The sequence below is a fragment of the Leptodactylus fuscus genome, chromosome 1 (assembly GCF_031893055.1).
Source record: "Leptodactylus fuscus isolate aLepFus1 chromosome 1, aLepFus1.hap2, whole genome shotgun sequence".
Taxonomy (NCBI): domain Eukaryota; kingdom Metazoa; phylum Chordata; class Amphibia; order Anura; family Leptodactylidae; genus Leptodactylus; species Leptodactylus fuscus.
The window spans coordinates 43,938,868-43,961,657 of NC_134265.1; the positions used below are offsets into that span (position 1 = coordinate 43,938,868).

General features: G+C 45.6%; 1 protein-coding gene across 2 annotated transcripts in view; it reads right to left on the reverse strand.

Annotated features, from left to right (window-relative positions):
• RAB3C (RAB3C, member RAS oncogene family) overlaps positions 1 to 10,534 on the reverse strand; it is a 151,201-nt gene extending 140,667 nt beyond the window's left edge. The window contains exon 1 of one of the 2 annotated variants that reach the window (XM_075269785.1): positions 10,332 to 10,534. In XM_075269785.1, the coding sequence (XP_075125886.1) occupies positions 10,332 to 10,349 (18 nt within the window). In that variant the 5' untranslated portion in view covers positions 10,350 to 10,534. Of the gene's footprint in view, positions 1 to 9,878; positions 10,111 to 10,331 lie in introns of those variants that run through there. The other variant, XM_075269784.1, reaches the window with a different exon arrangement.
• Between the last annotated feature and the right edge of the window lie 12,256 nt (positions 10,535 to 22,790).

Genomic DNA, 22,790 nt, shown 5'->3' on the forward strand with positions numbered 1-22,790 from the left:
CTTCGAATCGTCCCATTGTTGCAGCGCGGATGGGTAGACATGGAGGATGAGGAGGAAATGGAGATTGAACTTTCCGGTGGGGCCAGAGGAGTCATGCCAACTAACACTGTGGCAGACATGGCTGAGTTCATGTTGGGGTGCTTTACAACCGACAAGCGTATTGTCAAAATCATGGAGGACAACCAGTACTGGATCTTTGCTATCCTTGACCCCCGGTATAAAAACAACATCTCGTCTTTTATTCCGGTAGAGGGGAGGGCCAATCGCATCAATGCTTGCCACAGGCAATTGGTGCAGAATATGATGGAGATGTTTCCAGCATGTGACAGTGGCGGCAGGGAGGGCAGTTCCTCCAGTAGGCAACCAAGTTCTCACCGGTCCACACAAACGAGGGGCACACTGTCTAAGGTCTGGGACACCTTGATGGCACCCCCTCGCCAAAGTGCCGCCACGGAGGGTCCTAGTGTCACCAGGCGTGAGAAGTATAGGCGCATGTTGCGGGAATACCTTTCCGACCACAGCCCTGTCCTCTCCGACCCCTCTGCGCCCTACACGTATTGGGTGTCGAAGTTGGACCTGTGGCTTGAACTTGCCCTATATGCCTTGGAGGTGCTGTCCTGTCCTGCCGCCAGCGTCCTATCTGAGAGGGTGTTCAGTGCAGCCGGTGGCATCATCACTGACAAGCGCACCCGTCTGTCAGCTGAGAGTGCCGACCGGCTCACTTTGATAAAAATGAACCACCACTGGATAGAGCCTTCATTTTTGTGCCCACCTGTGTAAAGCACCCCAACATGAAACTCCATGTCTGTACTCAACCTCTCCAATTCCTCCGCATCCTCATACTCATCCACCATAAGCGTTGCACAATTCTGCTAATACTAGGCTCCCTCCAACATGATTTCCCCCAACTCTGCTGGTTAGAGGCTCCCTCCACCCTGATTTCCACCAACTCTGCTGGTTAGAGGCTCCCTCCACCCTGCTTTCCCACAACTCTGCTGGTTAGAGGCTCCTTCCACCATGAATTTGCCCAAACTGGGCTGTTTAGAGGCTCCCTCCACCATGAATTGGTCCAAACTGGGCTGGTTAGAGGCTCCCTCCACCATTAATTGGTCCAAACTGGGCTGGTTAGAGGCTCCCTCCACCATGAATTTGCCCAAACTGGGCTGTTTAGAGGCTCCCTCCACCATGAATTTGCCCAAACTGGGCTGTTTAGAGGCTCCCTCCACCATGAATTGGTCCAAACTGGGTTTTTTAGAGGCTCCCTCCACCATGAATTGGTCCAAACTGGGGTGGTTAGAGGCTCCCTCCACCATTAATTGGTCCAAACTGGGCTGGTTAGAGGCTCCCTCCACCATGAATTGGTCCAAACTGGGCTGGTTAGAGGCTCCCTCCACCATGAATTGGTCCAAACTGGGGTGGTTAGAGGCTCCCTCCACCATTAATTGGTCCAAACTGGGCTGGTTAGAGGCTCCCTCCACCATTAATTGGTCCAAACTGGGCTGGTTAGAGGCTCCCTCCACCATGAATTTGCCCAAACTGGGCTGTTTAGAGGCTCCCTCCACCATTAATTGGTCCAAACTGGGCTGGTTAGAGGCTCCCTCCACAATTAATTGGTCCAAACTGGGCTAATTAGAGGCTCCCTCCACCATGAATTGGTCCAAACTGGGTTTTTTAGAGGCTCCCTCCACCATGAATTTGCCCAAACTGGGCTGTTTAGAGGCTCCCTCCACCATGAATTGGTCCAAACTGGGCTGGTTAGAGGCTCCCTCCACCATGAATTTCCCAAAACTTGGCTGTTTAGAGGCTCCCTCCACCATTAATTGGTCCAAACTGGGCTGGTTAGAGGCTCCCTCCACCATGAATTGGTCCAAACTGGGGTTTTTAGAGGCTCCCTCCACCATGAATTGGTCCAAACTTGGCTGTTTAGAGGCTCCCTCCACCATGAATTGGTCCAAACTGGGGTGGTTAGAGGCTCCCTCCACCATTAATTGGTCCAAACTGGGCTGGTTAGAGGCTCCCTCCACCATTAATTGGTCCAAACTGGGCTGGTTAGAGGCTCCCTCCACCATGAATTTGCCCAAACTGGGCTGTTTAGAGGCTCCCTCCACCATGAATTTGCCCAAACTGGGCTGGTTAGAGGCTCCCTCCACCATGAATTGGTCCAAACGGGTTTTTAGAGGCTCCCTTCACCATGAATTGGTCCAAACTTGGCTGTTTAGAGGCTCCCTCCACCATGAATTGGTCCAAACTGGGGTGGTTAGAGGCTCCCTCCACCATTAATTGGTCCAAACTGGGCTGGTTAGAGGCTCCCTCCACCATTAATTGGTCCAAACTGGGCTGGTTAGAGGCTCCCTCCACCATGAATTGGTCCAAACTGGGGTTTTTAGAGGCTCCCTCCACCATGAATTGGTCCAAACTTGGCTGTTTAGAGGCTCCCTCCACCATTAATTGGTCCAAACTGGGCTGGTTAGAGGCTCCCTCCACCATGAATTGGTCCAAACTGGGTTTTTTAGAGGCTCCCTCCACCATGAATTTGCCCAAACTGGGCTGTTTAGAGGCTCCCTCCACCATGAATTGGTCCAAACTGGGTTTTTTAGAGGCTCCCTCCACCATGAATTGGTCCAAACTGGGCTGGTTAGAGGCTCCCTCCACCATGAATTGGTCCAAACTGGGGTGGTTAGAGGCTCCCTCCACCATTAATTGGTCCAAACTGGGCTGGTTAGAGGCTCCCTCCACCATTAATTGGTCCAAACTGGGCTGGTTAGAGGCTCCCTCCACCATGAATTTGCCCAAACTGGGCTGTTTAGAGGCTCCCTCCACCATTAATTGGTCCAAACTGGGCTGGTTAGAGGCTCCCTCCACAATTAATTGGTCCAAACTGGGCTAATTAGAGGCTCCCTCCACCATGAATTGGTCCAAACTGGGTTTTTTAGAGGCTCCCTCCACCATGAATTTGCCCAAACTGGGCTGTTTAGAGGCTCCCTCCACCATGAATTGGTCCAAACTGGGCTGGTTAGAGGCTCCCTCCACCATGAATTTCCCAAAACTTGGCTGTTTAGAGGCTCCCTCCACCATTAATTGGTCCAAACTGGGCTGGTTAGAGGCTCCCTCCACCATGAATTGGTCCAAACTGGGCTGGTTAGAGGCTCCCTCCACCATTAATTGGTCCAAACTGGGCTGGTTAGAGGCTCCCTCCACCATGAATTTGCCCAAACTGGGCTGGTTAGAGGCTCCCTCCACCATGAATTGGTCCAAACTGGGTTTTTTAGAGGCTCCCTCCACCATGAATTTGCCCAAACTGGGCTGGTTAGAGGCTCCCTCCACCATGAATTGGTCCAAACTGGGCTGGTTAGAGGCTCCCTCCACCATGAATTTGCCCAAACTGGGCTGTTTAGAGGCTCCCTCCACCATTAATTGGTCCAAACTGGGCTGGTTAGAGGCTCCCTCCACCATGAATTTGCCCAAACTGGGCTGTTTAGAGGCTCCCTCCACCATGAATTGGTCCAAACTGGGTTTTTTAGAGGCTCCCTCCACCATGAATTGGTCCAAACTGGGCTGGTTAGAGGCTCCCTCCACCATGAATTTCCCAAAACTTGGCTGTTTAGAGGCTCCCTCCACCATTAATTGGTCCAAACTGGGCTGGTTAGAGGCTCCCTCCACCATGAATTGGTCCAAACTGGGGTTTTTAGAGGCTCCCTCCACCATGAATTGGTCCAAACTTGGCTGTTTAGAGGCTCCCTCCACCATGAATTGGTCCAAACTGGGGTGGTTAGAGGCTCCCTCCACCATTAATTGGTCCAAACTGGGCTGGTTAGAGGCTCCCTCCACCATTAATTGGTCCAAACTGGGCTGGTTAGAGGCTCCCTCCACCATGAATTTGCCCAAACTGGGCTGTTTAGAGGCTCCCTCCACCATGAATTTGCCCAAACTGGGCTGGTTAGAGGCTCCCTCCACCATGAATTGGTCCAAACGGGTTTTTAGAGGCTCCCTTCACCATGAATTGGTCCAAACTTGGCTGTTTAGAGGCTCCCTCCACCATGAATTGGTCCAAACTGGGGTGGTTAGAGGCTCCCTCCACCATTAATTGGTCCAAACTGGGCTGGTTAGAGGCTCCCTCCACCATTAATTGGTCCAAACTGGGCTGGTTAGAGGCTCCCTCCACCATGAATTGGTCCAAACTGGGGTTTTTAGAGGCTCCCTCCACCATGAATTGGTCCAAACTTGGCTGTTTAGAGGCTCCCTCCACCATTAATTGGTCCAAACTGGGCTGGTTAGAGGCTCCCTCCACCATGAATTGGTCCAAACTGGGTTTTTTAGAGGCTCCCTCCACCATGAATTTGCCCAAACTGGGCTGTTTAGAGGCTCCCTCCACCATGAATTGGTCCAAACTGGGTTTTTTAGAGGCTCCCTCCACCATGAATTGGTCCAAACTGGGCTGGTTAGAGGCTCCCTCCACCATGAATTGGTCCAAACTGGGGTGGTTAGAGGCTCCCTCCACCATTAATTGGTCCAAACTGGGCTGGTTAGAGGCTCCCTCCACCATTAATTGGTCCAAACTGGGCTGGTTAGAGGCTCCCTCCACCATGAATTTGCCCAAACTGGGCTGTTTAGAGGCTCCCTCCACCATTAATTGGTCCAAACTGGGCTGGTTAGAGGCTCCCTCCACAATTAATTGGTCCAAACTGGGCTAATTAGAGGCTCCCTCCACCATGAATTGGTCCAAACTGGGTTTTTTAGAGGCTCCCTCCACCATGAATTTGCCCAAACTGGGCTGTTTAGAGGCTCCCTCCACCATGAATTGGTCCAAACTGGGCTGGTTAGAGGCTCCCTCCACCATAAATTGGTCCAAACTGGGTTTTTTAGAGGCTCCCTCCACCATGAATTGGTCCAAACTGGGCTGGTTAGAGGCTCCCTCCACCATGAATTTCCCAAAACTTGGCTGTTTAGAGGCTCCCTCCACCATTAATTGGTCCAAACTGGGCTGGTTAGAGGCTCCCTCCACCATGAATTGGTCCAAACTGGGGTTTTTAGAGGCTCCCTCCACCATGAATTGGTCCAAACTTGGCTGTTTAGAGGCTCCCTCCACCATGAATTGGTGCAAACTGGGGTGGTTAGAGGCTCCCTCCACCATTAATTGGTCCAAACTGGGCTGGTTAGAGGCTCCCTCCACCATTAATTGGTCCAAACTGGGCTGGTTAGAGGCTCCCTCCACCATGAATTTGCCCAAACTGGGCTGTTTAGAGGCTCCCTCCACCATGAATTTGCCCAAACTGGGCTGGTTAGAGGCTCCCTCCACCATGAATTGGTCCAAACGGGTTTTTAGAGGCTCCCTTCACCATGAATTGGTCCAAACTTGGCTGTTTAGAGGCTCCCTCCACCATGAATTGGTCCAAACTGGGGTGGTTAGAGGCTCCCTCCACCATTAATTGGTCCAAACTGGGCTGGTTAGAGGCTCCCTCCACCATTAATTGGTCCAAACTGGGCTGGTTAGAGGCTCCCTCCACCATGAATTGGTCCAAACTGGGGTTTTTAGAGGCTCCCTCCACCATGAATTGGTCCAAACTTGGCTGTTTAGAGGCTCCCTCCACCATTAATTGGTCCAAACTGGGCTGGTTAGAGGCTCCCTCCACCATGAATTGGTCCAAACTGGGTTTTTTAGAGGCTCCCTCCACCATGAATTTGCCCAAACTGGGCTGTTTAGAGGCTCCCTCCACCATGAATTGGTCCAAACTGGGTTTTTTAGAGGCTCCCTCCACCATGAATTGGTCCAAACTGGGCTGGTTAGAGGCTCCCTCCACCATGAATTGGTCCAAACTGGGGTGGTTAGAGGCTCCCTCCACCATTAATTGGTCCAAACTGGGCTGGTTAGAGGCTCCCTCCACCATTAATTGGTCCAAACTGGGCTGGTTAGAGGCTCCCTCCACCATGAATTTGCCCAAACTGGGCTGTTTAGAGGCTCCCTCCACCATTAATTGGTACAAACTGGGCTGGTTAGAGGCTCCCTCCACAATTAATTGGTCCAAACTGGGCTAATTAGAGGCTCCCTCCACCATGAATTGGTCCAAACTGGGTTTTTTAGAGGCTCCCTCCACCATGAATTTGCCCAAACTGGGCTGTTTAGAGGCTCCCTCCACCATGAATTGGTCCAAACTGGGCTGGTTAGAGGCTCCCTCCACCATGAATTTCCCAAAACTTGGCTGTTTAGAGGCTCCCTCCACCATTAATTGGTCCAAACTGGGCTGGTTAGAGGCTCCCTCCACCATGAATTGGTCCAAACTGGGCTGGTTAGAGGCTCCCTCCACCATTAATTGGTCCAAACTGGGCTGGTTAGAGGCTCCCTCCACCATGAATTTGCCCAAACTGGGCTGGTTAGAGGCTCCCTCCACCATGAATTGGTCCAAACTGGGTTTTTTAGAGGCTCCCTCCACCATGAATTTGCCCAAACTGGGCTGGTTAGAGGCTCCCTCCACCATGAATTGGTCCAAACTGGGCTGGTTAGAGGCTCCCTCCACCATGAATTTGCCCAAACTGGGCTGTTTAGAGGCTCCCTCCACCATTAATTGGTCCAAACTGGGCTGGTTAGAGGCTCCCTCCACCATGAATTTGCCCAAACTGGGCTGTTTAGAGGCTCCCTCCACCATGAATTGGTCCAAACTGGGTTTTTTAGAGGCTCCCTCCACCATGAATTGGTCCAAACTGGGCTGGTTAGAGGCTCCCTCCACCATGAATTTCCCAAAACTTGGCTGTTTAGAGGCTCCCTCCACCATGAATTGGTCCAAACTGGGCTGGTTAGAGGCTCCCTCCACCATGAATTTCCCAAAACTTGGCTGTTTAGAGGCTCCCTCCACCATGAATTGGTCCAAACTGGGCTGGTTAGAGGCTCCCTCCACCATTAATTGGTCCAAACTGGGCTGGTTAGAGGCTCCCTCCACCATGAATTGGTCCAAACTGGGTTTTTTAGAGGCTCCCTCCACCATGAATTTGCCCAAACTGGGCTGTTTAGAGGCTCCCTCCACCATGAATTGGTTCAAACTGGGCTGGTTAGAGGCTCCCTCCACCATTAATTGGTCCAAACTGGGCTGGTTAGAGGCTCCCTCCACCATTAATTGGTCCAAACTGGGCTGGTTAGAGGCTCCCTCCACCATGAATTTGCCCAAACTGGGCTGGTTAGAGGCTCCCTCCACCATGAATTGGTCCAAACTGGGTTTTTTAGAGGCTCCCTCCACCATGAATTTGCCCAAACTGGGCTGGTTAGAGGCTCCCTCCACCATGAATTGGTCCAAACTGGGGTTTTTAGAGGCTCCCTCCACCATGAATTTGCCCAAACTGGGGTGTTTAGAGGCTCCCTCCACCATGAATTTGCCCAAACTCTGCTGGTTAGAGGCTCAATCCACCCTGATTTTCAAAACAAATGTTGGTGCCAACCTCAACTTACTACAAGGGCCAAATTCACTGCTGGTGACAAGCTCTCCTCACTGCAAGTGCCAAATACACATGTTTCAAGGTGTTTTCCTACTGTCAGAGAGGTGGTATTGAGTGTGTAAAGTGTGTAGTTGTTAGGCTGTGATGTTGGGGTAATAGAGGGTCTTTGGTGTGTTAGATGCCCCCAGACATGCTTCCCCTGCTGTCCCAGTGTCATTCCAGAGGTGTTGGCATCATTTCCTGGGGTGTCATAGTGGACTTGGTGACCCTCCAGACACGGATTTGGGTTTCCCCCTTAACGAGTATCTGTTCCCCATAGACTATAATGGGGTTCGAAACCCGTTCGAACACACGAACATTGAGCGGCTGTTCGAATCGAATTTCGAACCTCGAACATTTTAGTGTTCGCTCATCTCTACCCATGGCTTGTGAAGTGGTGGCACTATGGAGTGCCAAAAGCTGATCCCTGGTGTCCTGGGTGCTGGATACCAGCTGATGTTTAATACATAATTTGATCTTTCCTTAGGTCATCAATGAATAAGTCCTGGAACCCCTTTAAGGGTTAGAAAAAAGTAAAATGTCTGGTTTAGAAACCCCATTGTCCTCCTTTTTAGCATGACCTTGTGTTAGACAGAAGCCCATTGATTGTGTAATACTTTTTTTCCCCCTGTGGTGGTGCTGCAGGGAAATATAACACTCCCTGCTTGAGTCCCCAGGAGATTACAGCTGGTTGCTGCAGTGTCCCAGGAGCAGGACTCCTTGTGTTAGGGGACTCTTCTAACAAAGATGGCTGTCCAAGGAAGACCATAGTATAATGCTGTGAACCATCCTTAAGGTTATGTAAATGAAGGAGTGGGGCATAGCTGTATTCAGGCCTGCTTTTTCAGTTTTAAGCAATGGTATACTTTCACATGATGATAGATAGATAAGTAGATAGATACATAGATAGATAGATAGATAGATAGATAGATAGATAGATAGATAGATAGATAGATAGATAAACATTATACAGATATAGTAGGTAAGTAAGATAGATAGATGATAGATAGATAGATAGATAGATAGATAGATAGATAGATAGATAGATAGATAGATAGAAAGATAGATAGAAATGAAATATTGCAGCTAATCAAATGGATAATGGATACTATAGATAGATAGATAGATAGATAGATAGATAGATAGATAGATAGATAGATAGATAGTATTAGTCATTAATATGGTCAGCTCAGCAGATATTACTAAGCAGACTTAATGCTTTATAACATGTCTGTGACTCCATAATACATGTTATTGAATAGAGCAGCCACAATATTGCAAACAAATTGTCCAAAATCCAGTCTATAATATACACAAAATACTAATAGCATTGCGTTCATCTCTGTATCAAGCTCTTCTTGTGGATCTCAGATCCATCTCTTCTACATAAGATGTGGTCATTATGTAGATATTAGGGGATGCAGTATCTGTTTATGTGACTGATATGTAAAATGTCTTTGTCTTATAGAGTACACAGTACTAGACACAGACTGTTTACAAGGGTTTGTAAAGGAGACTTTCCCATAACTGACAATATATATCTATCTATATACAATATCTATCTATTTATAGTATGTATGTATGTATGTATGTATGTATCTATCTATCTATCTATCCATCTACTATCAATCTATCCAGAAATTTCTATATATCCCTATATATATTCACATATCTATATCCATCCATGTATAAATATACTCCTATATAGTTCTATCTATCTTTCTATCTATTTATCCATCTAGACTTATCTATATATCAATATATACATATGTATCTCTATCTATCTAGATATATCTATATATTTCCATCTATCTACATGAACCGAGAGCACACATTGCACAATTATTATTCAACTACATAGAATATGACAGCAGTGCCATAGAACTAGTCTTAGTCAAGTCTCAGTGTAACCCATTCAACAATTCTAGCAGGGAGCATAATGCAATGGCATAGGAGAGTCTAACTTGTTATTCATCTGTTTTTTATGTACACCAAGGTTACTCTGTAGACTTACCTGAAGCAGTGCTATGAAAAATCCCAAATCATCATAGGACAATGAGTTTTACAAAATAACAAACTCAGCTATGCTACATTATAGGTCTACCACTAGCAGGGCTTAGAATATCACATAAATGATAGTAAATAAACTGAGCACTAACAACATCTCAGACATACATCATGTTGTTTTCTACAGATTTTGCAATTACTGTCCTTACAGTGGTGAAGTAATAAGTTATTTATACATCAGGAATACATTGGAGCTGCTTAGAATATTTTCTATTAAATAATACATTTGCAAATACAGGATCATACACAAGTGTGTTCACTAGCCAAGCCAAGAGTATATGTAGGGTATACAGTGCACATACTAGGATGTATTCAGGACTTGGCTATGGAGATGGCATTGTCTCACTAACCTGCATAGGAGCTTCGTGTCTCATTCTGTCTCAGGCTCTCCCTTTGCCTTGCTATAAGGTTTGACCCAACTGGACAAATGTCCCTTGTCCACTGCAAGCAGATCCAGCAGCCACCCTGTAGTCTCAGTGCTCTGCTTCCTGACCGGCTGGGAGATCAGCACCAGGAGCTGTCCACTGCCTTCATGTACTCCCAGCCTGCCACAGCCTCTGCTGGGTATTGTAGTCCTCTCCTAATGCATCAATGGAGCATATGCTGGGCTAGAAACTACACCTCCCACAATGCAGCAGTGCTCAGCTTCCATCTGGCAGGCTTTCTACAATAGTCCTACACTGGAAAAGTGAAAGATGTGATAGCTCCTGTAATGACCAGGGAGTGAGGATGATGGGAGTATTATTTAGCAATGCATTCACTCCCTGGCCGCCTTGGCTTATGGGATAGACAAGGGGACTTACCTTCCCATATAACTCCATGTAATTGTGCCAGGCTCCTGTGTGTGACTGGCTGCAGTCTGCTTGGGGTTTAGTGTATTTGCAGACTATGAATGGGAAGGTGGCGTCTGCTTAGCAGCATATATCATCATCAGTGCATGTAGCAGCTGGAGAGGAGAGGGCTGTGTGCTGTGCAGATCAGGGCAGGCAGGACAAAGGCAGCAGCAAAGCAGATCAGCCGCAGGAAGTGTCTAGTTACAAGGCAAACATACTACTAGGTAATTACCTCTATATACCCTCAGCAGTGGGAGAAGGTATACTGCCCTCCCCAATGCCATGAGTAACTAGTGACATTATACGGGGTGCATTGTTCATACAAATCACCGCCTTATTAAATCCCACATTACACATGTTCCTATTCTATTATATGATTGCGCCTCCCATAGAACCTAGTCCTAATATTCTTTACTGAGACATCTACTTAAAGGGAACCTGCGCTTAGATTAGGGGCGCCTCTACTATTACTCCCAAGGCTTCCAGAAGAGCCAATGCCGTTAAAAAACTGAGCACAAGAGCACGTCCTCCTCCACCACCATAATGTCCTCCTCCACCCTATGTTCGTAGAGACATGACTCTTCTTGTTTCCAAGGTGTCAGGCTCGCAGACAGGGATTCTTAGCTTCTTGGCTCTGCTGGGTGGCTGACTGGGTGTATGGAGGAGGAAGGGGGTGGTGGTGGTTGTAGGGGGAGGGGGGGATAATAACAATTTTCCATCCCTCTGAGTGACACATCACAATTGCATTCACTAGATAACTGTTATTTGAGCATTTGTAGACTGGCAAGTTATAGAATTACGGAGCTAGGAGGAGATTTACTAGTACTAAGCAGTCCCTATTACAGCATTATCTGGTAGGGTACTCAGCTTTTCAGGGACCCTGAAAAGCAAACCAGGGCAACATATGGTGCAAGTATGCAAAACATAGTGGGATTTATTTATACACATTATTCAGTATTTCCTAATATATACCATGCTACCCTTTCCCCCCCAGAAACCTGAAAAGCAATTTTAGCAAGCTTTAATATGATTTGGGAGCAAGACGTCTATTTAGGCATATTTAGTTTTAAATGGGTTTTTCAGGAAAAAAATGTTTTGTTTTGTTTGTTTTTTTAATAAAAACGTGTGTTAGTGCTATTAAAGCGATCCTATCATTAAAACTCAATTTATTGTCCCTAACATGTAGGACTAACCTTAAGAAAGGCTATTCTTCTCCTACCTTTAAATGTCTTCTCTGCGCCGCCGTTCGGTATAAATCCTGGATTTTGTCAGTATGCAAATGAGTTCTCTCGCAGCACTGGGGGTGGGCCCCAGCACTCAAACAGCACTGGGGGTGTCCTCAATGCTGCGAGAGAACTCTCCAGCGCCGCCTTCATCTTCTTCAGGAACGGGTCTTGTTCGCGTCTTCTTCTGGCGGTGGCTTTAAACTTCTAGGTCTCGGGCAGCCGGCTGTGCACGCCTGCCGGTGACAAGAAAATGGCCGCTTACAATACTGTGTAAGCGGCCATTTTCTTGTGGCTGGCAGGGCGGAGTTGCCCTAGGCCTGAGACCTAGAAGTTTGAAGCCACTGCCGGAAGAAGATGCGTGAAGAGCCCGTTCCTGAAGAAGATGGAGGCGACGCTGGAGATCTCTTGCAGCATTGGGGACGCCCCCAGTGCTGTTTGAGCGCTGGGGTCTGCCCCCAGTGCTGCGAGAGAGCTCATTTGCCTACCGACGAAAACTGGGATTTCTACGGATCGGCGGCGTGGAGAAAACTTTTAAAGGTAGGAGAAGAATAGCCTTTCTTAAAGCTATTCCTACGGGGTTAGGGACAAAAAAAATTGAGTTTTAATGATAGGATCCCTTTAATGGGTTAAAAATGCACCCATATACCTTTAGCAGTGTTTTGAGTGATTTCTGGGTGTCCCTGGGAGCTCCCGATATCTTCTGCATTTGTTTACAAGGTTCAGCTTCATTCTATGTAATTTCCTCACTTTCTCCCTTTCATCTCACTCCCCTCCTTCCTCTCTCCCTCCCGTACACCCCCTCCCTGTCTTTCTAGCTATTGTGTGCACCGGCAGCCAGAAAAGAGGGAGGAACCATCCCACAGGAGGAAGCTTGGAAGGAAGAGAGGTAAATATGATGAAGTGGATGGGGGGAGCAGTAGTAACGCACTGTTACTACCACTGCTGGTACTATAGCTCTTACAGTTGGCAGAGATACTACTATTTCTGGTACTATTTGTATTACTGCTCGAAGAGATACTACTAATGCTACTACTATTGGTACTACTGCTGGCACTGTTACTGCTACTGCTGGTACTATTGCTATTACTGTTGGCAGAGAGACTACTACTGTGGTAGTATTGGTACTACTGCCGGCATTGTTACTACTACTGCTGGTACGGTACTATTGCTGGTACTATAGGTACTACTATTGGCACTGTTACCATATCTATTTTATACTGTCAGTTACTTGGGAGATTCCTTCCAACAGAACATCTACATTGTGCTGTACATACACGAAGTATACAACCTATACCCTGCTATCTCCTTCCTGGTTCACGTGCACTGGTATTAGATGGGGAGGGAGAGAAGGTAGAAAACATGACTGCTGCCCTAGAGAAGAATAACACTGCTTTTTTACTTTGTTTTACATTTTCTATTTTTTTTTTATAAGACTAGAGAATTGGAGGAGATGATCTGCAGCATCATATAGGAAAGTATTATATTTTCTTTGGATTCTGGGCCTAGTGATCCTTTAAGTTTGCTATTTGTAGAACTAGACTTTTCTCACACCGCATATGTTCTAATGCAAATGTATATTTTCTTACACATACTGAACCTAACTTTTGCAGCAGATCATTTTTTAAAATACATTCAAAACTAAATTATTCTCTGTATTCAGCCTAACACATAGAGCTCTATGGAGAAGGGAGGGGTGGAGTGGGAAGCAGCTGATTGATTTATATCTTGTCTCACTCTGTGCAATGGTAGCCTCTTATCTATAAACCTTGAAGTTTTAAAAGATCACAAAATAACAGTATATAGCAGCAGCAATTATTTGAGTGGGTTCTCTAGCAGCATCTTCTTCCCCCCTCCCCTCTTCCTAGACTCATATTTAGAAAGAAACTCTTTCTTAAAACCTATTTCTTTAATAAGATATATTACAAAGTTTCTTGTATTAATGTGTACTATTCATTTATACAATGTTGTTGATAACTACGGGTATGTTTAGGCATAAAGGAATTCTTTCTTCCAGAAACAGCTCCACACTCAGTCATGGGCTGTGTCTGGTATTGCAGTCTGTACCAGACTAAGAACATAGTGCTGCTGTGTAGGGGAAAAAGCAAATATTTTTTGGAAACCAAATGACACTTTAGTTATACAGTATGTTATTGTCTATCTGTAAAATACGCTTTCTATGCAGTGAGAACAGAGGTGACTAAGTCCTGGCAGGAAGAGCGCCATACTAAAATAGCCGAAAAGATGAAACATTGTAATCAGCTTGTAGGCATAAGATAGCTCATGAATACATAATGGAGGCAGGAATCAGCGGCAGAAGTAAGCCCAGCAGAATAAGCAAAACAGGAGGGAAATTGTGGATCTTGGACCAAATTGTGATACTGTATCTACTAAAGGCGAAATCTTCTTTTATGCTGCATTTCATAACCAGATCCATGTTATGTGTTGCAATGGGATTTTGGATTTTTGTGGAAGGGGATCATATGGATGAAATTGAGCATATGGTTTTACGCTTGATGTGATCCCTACACAAATGTATGCCATGTCTGATTTAATAAGGCAGTGCAGATGTATTTAGTATGTCATAGGCAATAATGGCCAATAGGATTTTACCTTTCACCAATTCTGATTGGTTGTGGTTTGATGTTACGTTTCACTTAGCAATTGGCATAATAGATTACTCAGCCTCCTCCTGCCAAGCTGCTTGTCAGCCCCCATCACTGCTAAGTTACAGTATAGTCTACTCATTACTACACGTACTGGCTTACACTAGCACACTCGCCTGTCCCCAAGCATGGATTAAAGTGTCTCTTGTGTCTGACATTTCACTTCCCACCACCTGGCTGGGCACTCTATTGTACATTTCATATAACGGTCCTGCATATATTATAATGCCTCCTTTAATGATTATGAAGTCTTCCTTCTTTCTTTTTTCTTCTTCTGTTCCTTAGCTGCCATGGACTCCTAGTATATCTTCTCTTCTCAGCATATGTGTGTCTATGTCTGTAATATATTACTGTGTATTATCCTGTATCTGTATTGCTATGCTGCTGTAACATGCTGAAATTTCCACACTGTGGGACTATTAAAGGATTATCTTATCTTATCTTTACTTCGTTCAGCACCTTTCATGCAGGAGTGGATATAAGGAATTGCCTATTCAACCTGTTTGGTTGGTTTTGGCCATGGAGGGTTTCATAACAAATGCCATACGGCACCCATCTCATACCCTCATCGGGTCTCAACCACATCAGCCATTATCTGAGCTTTTCTTTTTAATGCCTTTTAACTGACTGTGTGGATGGGTAATATGAACAGTGGGAAGAAGAGGAGGATAGGAGCTTGAGAGAAAGAGCTATGGTACCTAAATGCCTCAACAATAAGGGGGCGTTCACACTACCGTCTGTTTCCGACAGGTAGTGTCCGCTCCTAGTGTACGTTCAAAATCTGGCACGGACATTAGGAGCGGACACTAGCTGTGTCCGTGACACCTGTTATTTATTTAAATGGCGATCGGGTGCGTTCTTTTGCACTTCATGCCCTTCCTTCACTGTCTGCTTGTAAAGATGTCCGACTTTTCAAGCGCACAGAAAAACCTTCAACCGGACATGTAGGGTTCTTCTGTCCGCTTGAAAAGTCGGACATCTTTACATGCAGACAGTGAAGGAAGGGCACGGAGTGCAAAAGAACGCACCCAATCGCCATTTAAATAAATGACAGGTGTCACGGACACAGCTAGTGTCCGCTCCTAATGTCCGTGCCAGATTTTGAACGGACACTAGGAGCGGACACTACCTGTTGGACACAGACGGTAGTGTGAACGCTCCCTAATAACTAAGACTACAAGCGTTTCCTTGCTCTAAACCACCAGGAATGATCATCAAGGTTTTCATTACCCTAGACCACCATGAGGATTTTCACTGTCCAAGACCGAAAAGGGCTCTATACTCAAGCCTGTCACTGCTGAAGATCACTAGGGATGCTATAATGAAGGTTTTTACTGCTCTAGATGCCAAGGATGTTATCATCAAGGTTTTCATTGCCCCAGACTAAAAGGGGTGTTATAATTAAGCCTGTACTGCTCTAGACCATGAGGGATATTATCATCAAAGTTTTCATTGCTCTAGACTACCAGGGAGATTATCATCAAAGTTTTCACTGCCCTAGATCACTAGAGATGGTATCATTAAGTACTTCACTGCCCTGGATCACCAGGCATGCTATTATCAAGGTTTTCAATGCCCTAAACTACCAAGGATGTTATCAAATCTTTCACTGCACTAGACCACCAGGGATTTTATCATCCAGGTTTTCACTGCCCTAGGCCACCAGAGATCTTATTATCAAGGGTTTGACTGACTTAGACCACCAGGCATATTATCATCAAGGTTTTCATTGCCCTAGACTAAAAGGGGTGTTATCATTAAGCCTGTCACTGCTCTAGACCACTAGGGATGTTATTATCAAATATTTCAGTGCATGAGATCACCAGGGATGTTATCATTGAGTACATCACTGCCCTGGAACATCAGGCATGTTATTATCTAGGTTTTCATTGCCCTAGACTACCAGGGATGTTATCATCAAGGTTTTCACTGCCCTATATAGTCAAGGATGTTATCATCAAGGTTTTCAATGACTTAGGCTGGTCTTACATGACCGTAATGTAAGTCCGCAAATGGTCCGCCATTGAGGGTTTTCAATGGCGGACCATTTGCGGACACATTATATTCAATGTGGCCTCTTACACCACCGGATATTTACACCAGTCTTTAGAAGCCTCTTACACCACCGGGCCGCAACCATGGTCTGCAATTTATAGGTCATGTCCATAAAGGCCGTGAATTGTGGCACTGCACAGATTTGCCCATAGAACTCTATGGGCGAGTGCGGCAGGACACGGACATCTACGGAGCCTATGTTGCCGATCAGCAACTAGTGTTGGAACATCAGGCAACTAGTGTTGCTGATCAGCAACTTGTGGACCGTACATTCAATACGGTCATGTAAGACCAGCCTTAGGCTAAAAGGGATGTTAATATCAAACCTGTCACTGCTCTAGACCACTAGTGATGTCATCATGAAACTTATCACTGTCCTAGACCACCAGGGATGGTAACATCAATACCTCTACACTCCTAGAGCCCCAGGAAGTGTATAATTAACCACTGTACTGCTTGAGATCACCAGGGCTAATATAAATAACCATTTACTGCCCAGGACCACCATGGATGTTATCATAAACCTCTTTACTGACTGATATAGATTACTGTGGATTTTACTATATTTCTGTTCCCTGTACTAAGGCATCGGCATGTTACTATTAACTACTCTACCACTTTAGATTACAAGAAGAAAAATAATTAACCTTTTTATTACCCTGAACCATAATTAATGATATCATTAACCCTTTCACTATGCTAGACCACAAGGGATGTCACTGTTAACCCTTTTGCCATCAGAGGCCACCTAGGATATCATCATATAACAGATACGACAGTGAAAGGCATTACACATGCTGTTTTCTACCGATGCCCTATATTGTCTGGCTGAGCGAGATCAGACTGAAGTTATAGCACTCCTTAATAATAACATTACACTAGACAATGTAAGCAGCTTTTTGACACCGATAATTTATACAACTGTAGACTCAGCTGTTTCTGTGTCTCCTATATATCGATATATCGGTATACAACTCTTCACAGCGCCATCCACATAAACAGGAGTGGATTGCTGTCAGTCTATCTGCTATGGGCCTTCAGGGCTTCTAAAGACTGGACAAGTTGGATTTGTCCTATTTTATTGTCTTGTTTCTTCCTAGAGATAAACATCTGCCATTCATTCCCCTCCATAGGGATTTATATGTAAATGAAAGAGCAGGAATCTTACAGCAAGCAGTTAAAGTGCATTTTTGGTTTATCTTAGGCCCAGTTCACATCTGCATTTGGGCCATTCCGTTCCTCTCCTCACATGGAAAATGTGGAGCAAAAAGTCTTGCAAGCAACACTTTTCTCTCCGCATTTTTCGTGTGGAAACCAAGCGGAAACCACACAGACCCCATTATAGTCTATGGGGTCCGCAGGTTGACGCTAGGTTCACACCTGCGTTCAGCTGTCCGTTCTGTGGTTTCCGTCTTCTGCATGCCAGAGGACGGAAACCACAGACCGGGTCCGGCCGTGAGCGGCGGTGAGCGTTTTATGCTCTCCGCCGCGAAACTGTTTTTTTTAATCCGGACACAGAACTGCATGTCCAACTCTGTGTCCGGATTATAAAACCCGGTTTCGCGGCAGAGAGCATAAAACGCTCACCGCCGCTCGCGGCCGGACAGCTTTCTCACCCATTCAAATGAATGGGTGAGAAAGTCTCCTGCAGGTTTCCGTCTCCTGCCTCTGTTTTATGCAGGAAATGGAAACCTGAAGTACGGAGTGCCGGGCGCAGATGTGAACAAGCCCTTACTAAGGTAACTGCTTTTTTATGCGGATTAGGTTTCCGTTCGGAGGGTTGGCTTGGGGAAAACGCATGTGAACTGGGCCTAAGGCAATAGATTGGTTGATAACCAATGGCACTGAAAGTAAAACTTTTTCACCCAGGTTTAGCAAGATCCTAAATCTTTATTGCTATACCATAGACATCTTTTCATTTGCCTACACTTTCCAATTGCTTTGCATGACCCAGTAGTTTAAGGGCACCTTGGTCCTCTAATATTCCCAGCCCCGGGGCCTGTTAAGAGTTAGTACTTACATGGAGCCTTTCTCCAGGCTATATGTTAAAGCTGCACGGTGTTGAGCAGCAGGATAACCTTGCAAGGACACATATATATATATATATATATATATATATATATATATATATATATATATATATATATATACCTCTTTGTTGGGTTAGAGGTGGATCGCCTTGATGAACATAGTCTATGAGTGGTCATGAACTGGTTAAAGTTCAAATTAACTTGGTCCTTAAAGCAACCCTCCTGTTCCCCAACAATTTTATAAAGCATCTTTTTTAACCCCTTGAGGACATGTGCCATAATAGTACACTGGATGCCCTATGCATTGGGTCATTGCTGTTACAGAGCAGGCACCCCGCAGTAGCCATTAACCCCTGAGATGCTGTGGTGAGATTAAATGGTTACTTATAGTTTGTTATTAGCAGTGAAGCGACTTGCTGGGAAATCACATGAGCTGTTCCATTGCTATAGGAGCCAGGACCTTTCTGAATGATACCACATCTGCAAATGCTATAGACTGCAATACTGTACTTATAGCAATCTATGGTATAGTCACCTGGGGGTACAAATATACTATTTTGTATACTACTAAAATATAAAAGTATTTGTCTAATACAATAAACGCAGTAGTGGTAAAAACCACAAAATGGCTGAATCGTTGTTTTGAATAAAAGCAGATCAAAGCATCAGATCTTCTCCAAGAGCCATACGCAAGAAAATGTGTCATTGCTTCAGGTGTGTAGCCAAAAATATAAACTATACAGAACTGTGCAAACATTTTTGGCAGGTGTGAAAAAACACCGCAATGTAAGAATGCATTCAGAAATAGAAGTGTTAATAGTTTATTTTTGTTAACCAACAGAATGAAGTGACTAAAGAAAATAAATCTAAATCCCATCAATATTTGGTGTGACCTTTGCTCTTTGGAGGAGGAGTCCTGGAAGTGATGAAACGCCTATGTATTCGGCTCATCGGCGGTAGGACGCCGATTAGCTGAATACATAGGCGTTTAAAGCAGGAGCTGTCACAGCTCAGCTCCTGCTTTAACGCTGAGCTCCAGCATTTGTAGCCGCGATGTGATGACGTCATCACATCGCGGCTACAATATGTGTATGAGGGAGAGAGCTGCGGGGGAACGAGGAATGGCGAGTGTGTGTGTGTGAGAACGTTAGAACGGCATGACACTGGGGCAGATGGAGGGGGAGAACGGCATGACACTGGGGCAGATGGAGGGGGGGAGAGAACAGCATGACACTGGAGCAGATGGAGGGGGGGGAACGGCATGACACTGGGGCAGATGGAGGGGGGGAGAACAGCATGACACTGGGGCAGATGGAGGGGGAGAACGGCATGACACTGGGGCAGATAGAGGGGGAGAAAACAGCATGACACTGGGGCAGATGGAGGGGGGAGAACGGCATGACACTGGGACAGATAGAGGGGGAGAGAACAGCATGACACTGGGGCAGATGAAGGGGGGGAGAACAGCATGACACTGGGACAGATAGAGGGGGAGAAAACAGCATGACACTGGGGCAGATGGAGGGGGGAGAACGGCATGACACTGGGGCAGATGAAGGGGGGGAGAACAGCATGACACTGGGGCAGATGGAGGGGGAGAACGGCATGGCACTGGGACAGATAGAGAGGGAGAGAACAGCATGACACTGGGGCAGATGGAGGGGAGGTAACGGCATGACACTGGGGCAGATGAAGAGGGGAGAATGGCATGACACTGGAGCAGATGAAGGGGGGGAGAACGGCATGACACTGGGGCAAATGAAGGGGGGGGAACGGCATGACACTGGGGCATATGAAGGGGGGGATGGCATGACACTGGGGCAGATGAAGGGGGGATGGCATGACATTGGGGCAGATGAAGGGGGAGAACGGCATGACACTGGGGCAGAGACGGGGGAAATGAAACTGGGCAGATAAAGGGGGAGAATGGCATGAAACTGGGGACAGAGATAGAGGGGGGGACATGAAACTAGGGGTAGATGAAGGGTGTATATGAAAATGGGGGGGGAGATATAATTTACGGGTGACTGTAGGAGGATTATACTGTGTGGAATCACATGAAAATTGAATGAGAATGGGTGGAGTCAACATAAAAGTGGGCAGGGCCTAATTTGCTGCGGCGCGCTACGCGCGCCGCACATTTTGTTCCCTCTTTCTAGTCTTCAACAGTTGGAAAGTACAGGTTAGAAGTGCAAGACCCCCAGTAAGTAGGGCCCCGCCAAAGTCAATTGCCCAGGGCCCCACAAACCCTGGATCCGCCACTGGATGGATGAAGCATGGGTACAATGGTGAAAACTTTAGCACATTAGTGTAGGTATAGATGAAATGCATATTGCTGAGAATAATAATATATATACGTCCTGATTTATGTATAATATAAATGAAATACCACATATCCCGATAGCCGGTAAAGCTATAAACCTTGCATGAGTCCTATTGTATAGAAGCTTCCTGCCAGAGAGTGAAACAGCATATGTCAGCAGCAGACACACAGTATTAGGGATACAATCCAATGTGGATTTATTATCCATCAATGGTGTCTTAAATCAGGGATTCAGTCGTCATGGTGAGTATGAATCAAGGAGTAGACATTGTGAGGGCTTATTACCCATCTACATAAATCACCTCCCCGCCATCAATCTCCAGCGAGTCTTACTCTATCAAGTCTAACTATAGGCTAATTTATTTTAATTACTTTGTGGGAAATATCGGATTTAGATGCTTCACCTCATTCTAACAAAAGCCTCATGCGAGATGTCAATGGTTTATGTGATAGGCTTTACTAACCAACAATGACACATACAAAGGCCTTCTTTAATGTGATAGACTCCTATCACTGGGAAACATCTTTTCAATCCAGACATGTACAGATGTGTCCACCCATAAATTAGCTGAAATTTACTTAAGATTCCAAATTTTCATGGAACCATTTTGATACAATATCCTACATGCTAGCAAAATCATTGACTGACTGCAATTCACAAAACAGCCACTGGGGAGCCACCAGAGATGGGTGAACCTCACGAAAATTTATATACGAGTATTCCCGAGGTTCACTATCCAGTTTAGCTTTAGACCAAACTTGTTTCATCCAAAATGGAAGCACTAATATTATACGCCGGGGTCTCTACAAAGCATAGGTCCACCGCAGAGATGGGCAAACCTCTGAAGATTTGTTTTGTTTTGGGTTGGGATGTTTCAGCCCAAAGATTCATTTTGGGCTGAATAAGTTTGATGCAACAAATAGGTAAAAGGAAAACCGTCAGCTCTCCGAAGATAATTAAGATGTAACTTTTAATTTAAATAAGTAAAAATATTACATAGCAAAAAAGTGACAAAAAGAAAAAAATATAACGAAAAAAAACTCATAAAACAAGATATTGACGCTTCGAGACACCTACATCTCTTTATCAAAGAGATGTAGGTGATAAAGAGATGTAGGTGTCTCAAAAACGCGTTAGTAGCGTGTTTTATGGGGGGGTTTCGTTATATTTTTTTCTTTTTGTCACTTTTTTGCTATGTAATATTTTTACTTATTTAAATTAAAAGTTACCGTATATACTCGAGTATAAGCCGAATTTTTAAGCACAGTTTTTGTGCTGAAAAAGCCCCCCTTGGCTTATACTCAAGTCAAGCAAAAAAAAAATAATTTTTTTTTTTTTTTTTTTTTGGGGGGGGTCTATGACCTGCCGCAATAGTAATGTATAGAATCTCCCATAAAATAGTGAAGAAAAAAAAAAAGCTTTAAAAAAATATAATAAAAAAATGTAAAAGTTCTAAATCGCTCCTTTCCCTAGAATACATATGAAACTAAAAAATGACTGTGAAACACAAACACATTAGGTATCCCTGTGTCTGAGAGTTACCGGTCTACTGAATATAGGGGATCTGCAGTGCTCCTGTTCCGTCGGGAAGGGGTTAATAGGAGCACTGCAGATCCTCTATATTCAGCCAGGCTGAATTCCAAGTGGGGGGGGGGGGGGGAAACTCAGTCCTCAAGCTCAGGGAAGGGGCAGACAGACAACCAAAACACCCCTTCCCCATCACCCAGGAACTACTGCAACCAAAAACTCCAACCATTTTAATTTTTGAAATTTTCCAGGAACTGCTGCATTTCCCCCCCCCCCTCAGCTTATACTCGAGTCAATAAGTTTTCCCAGTTTTTTGTGGTAAAATTAGGGGCCTCGGCTTATATTCAGGTCGGCTTATACTTGGGTATATACGATATATCTTAATTTTCTTCGGAGAGCTGCTGGTTTTCCTTTTACCTATTCGTTGCATCATCAGTCCAGAGTATCTGTGCACCCCGAAGATTCAACGCCTGGGAACCAACATTATAGGAGGTGAGCCTCAGTGCATTTTCTTCTCCCTATATTTGAATAAGTTTGACACTAAACAGAAATGCTCTTATGCTCTGATGCTAGAAAGGGCCGATCCCAGAGGGGCACTGAATGT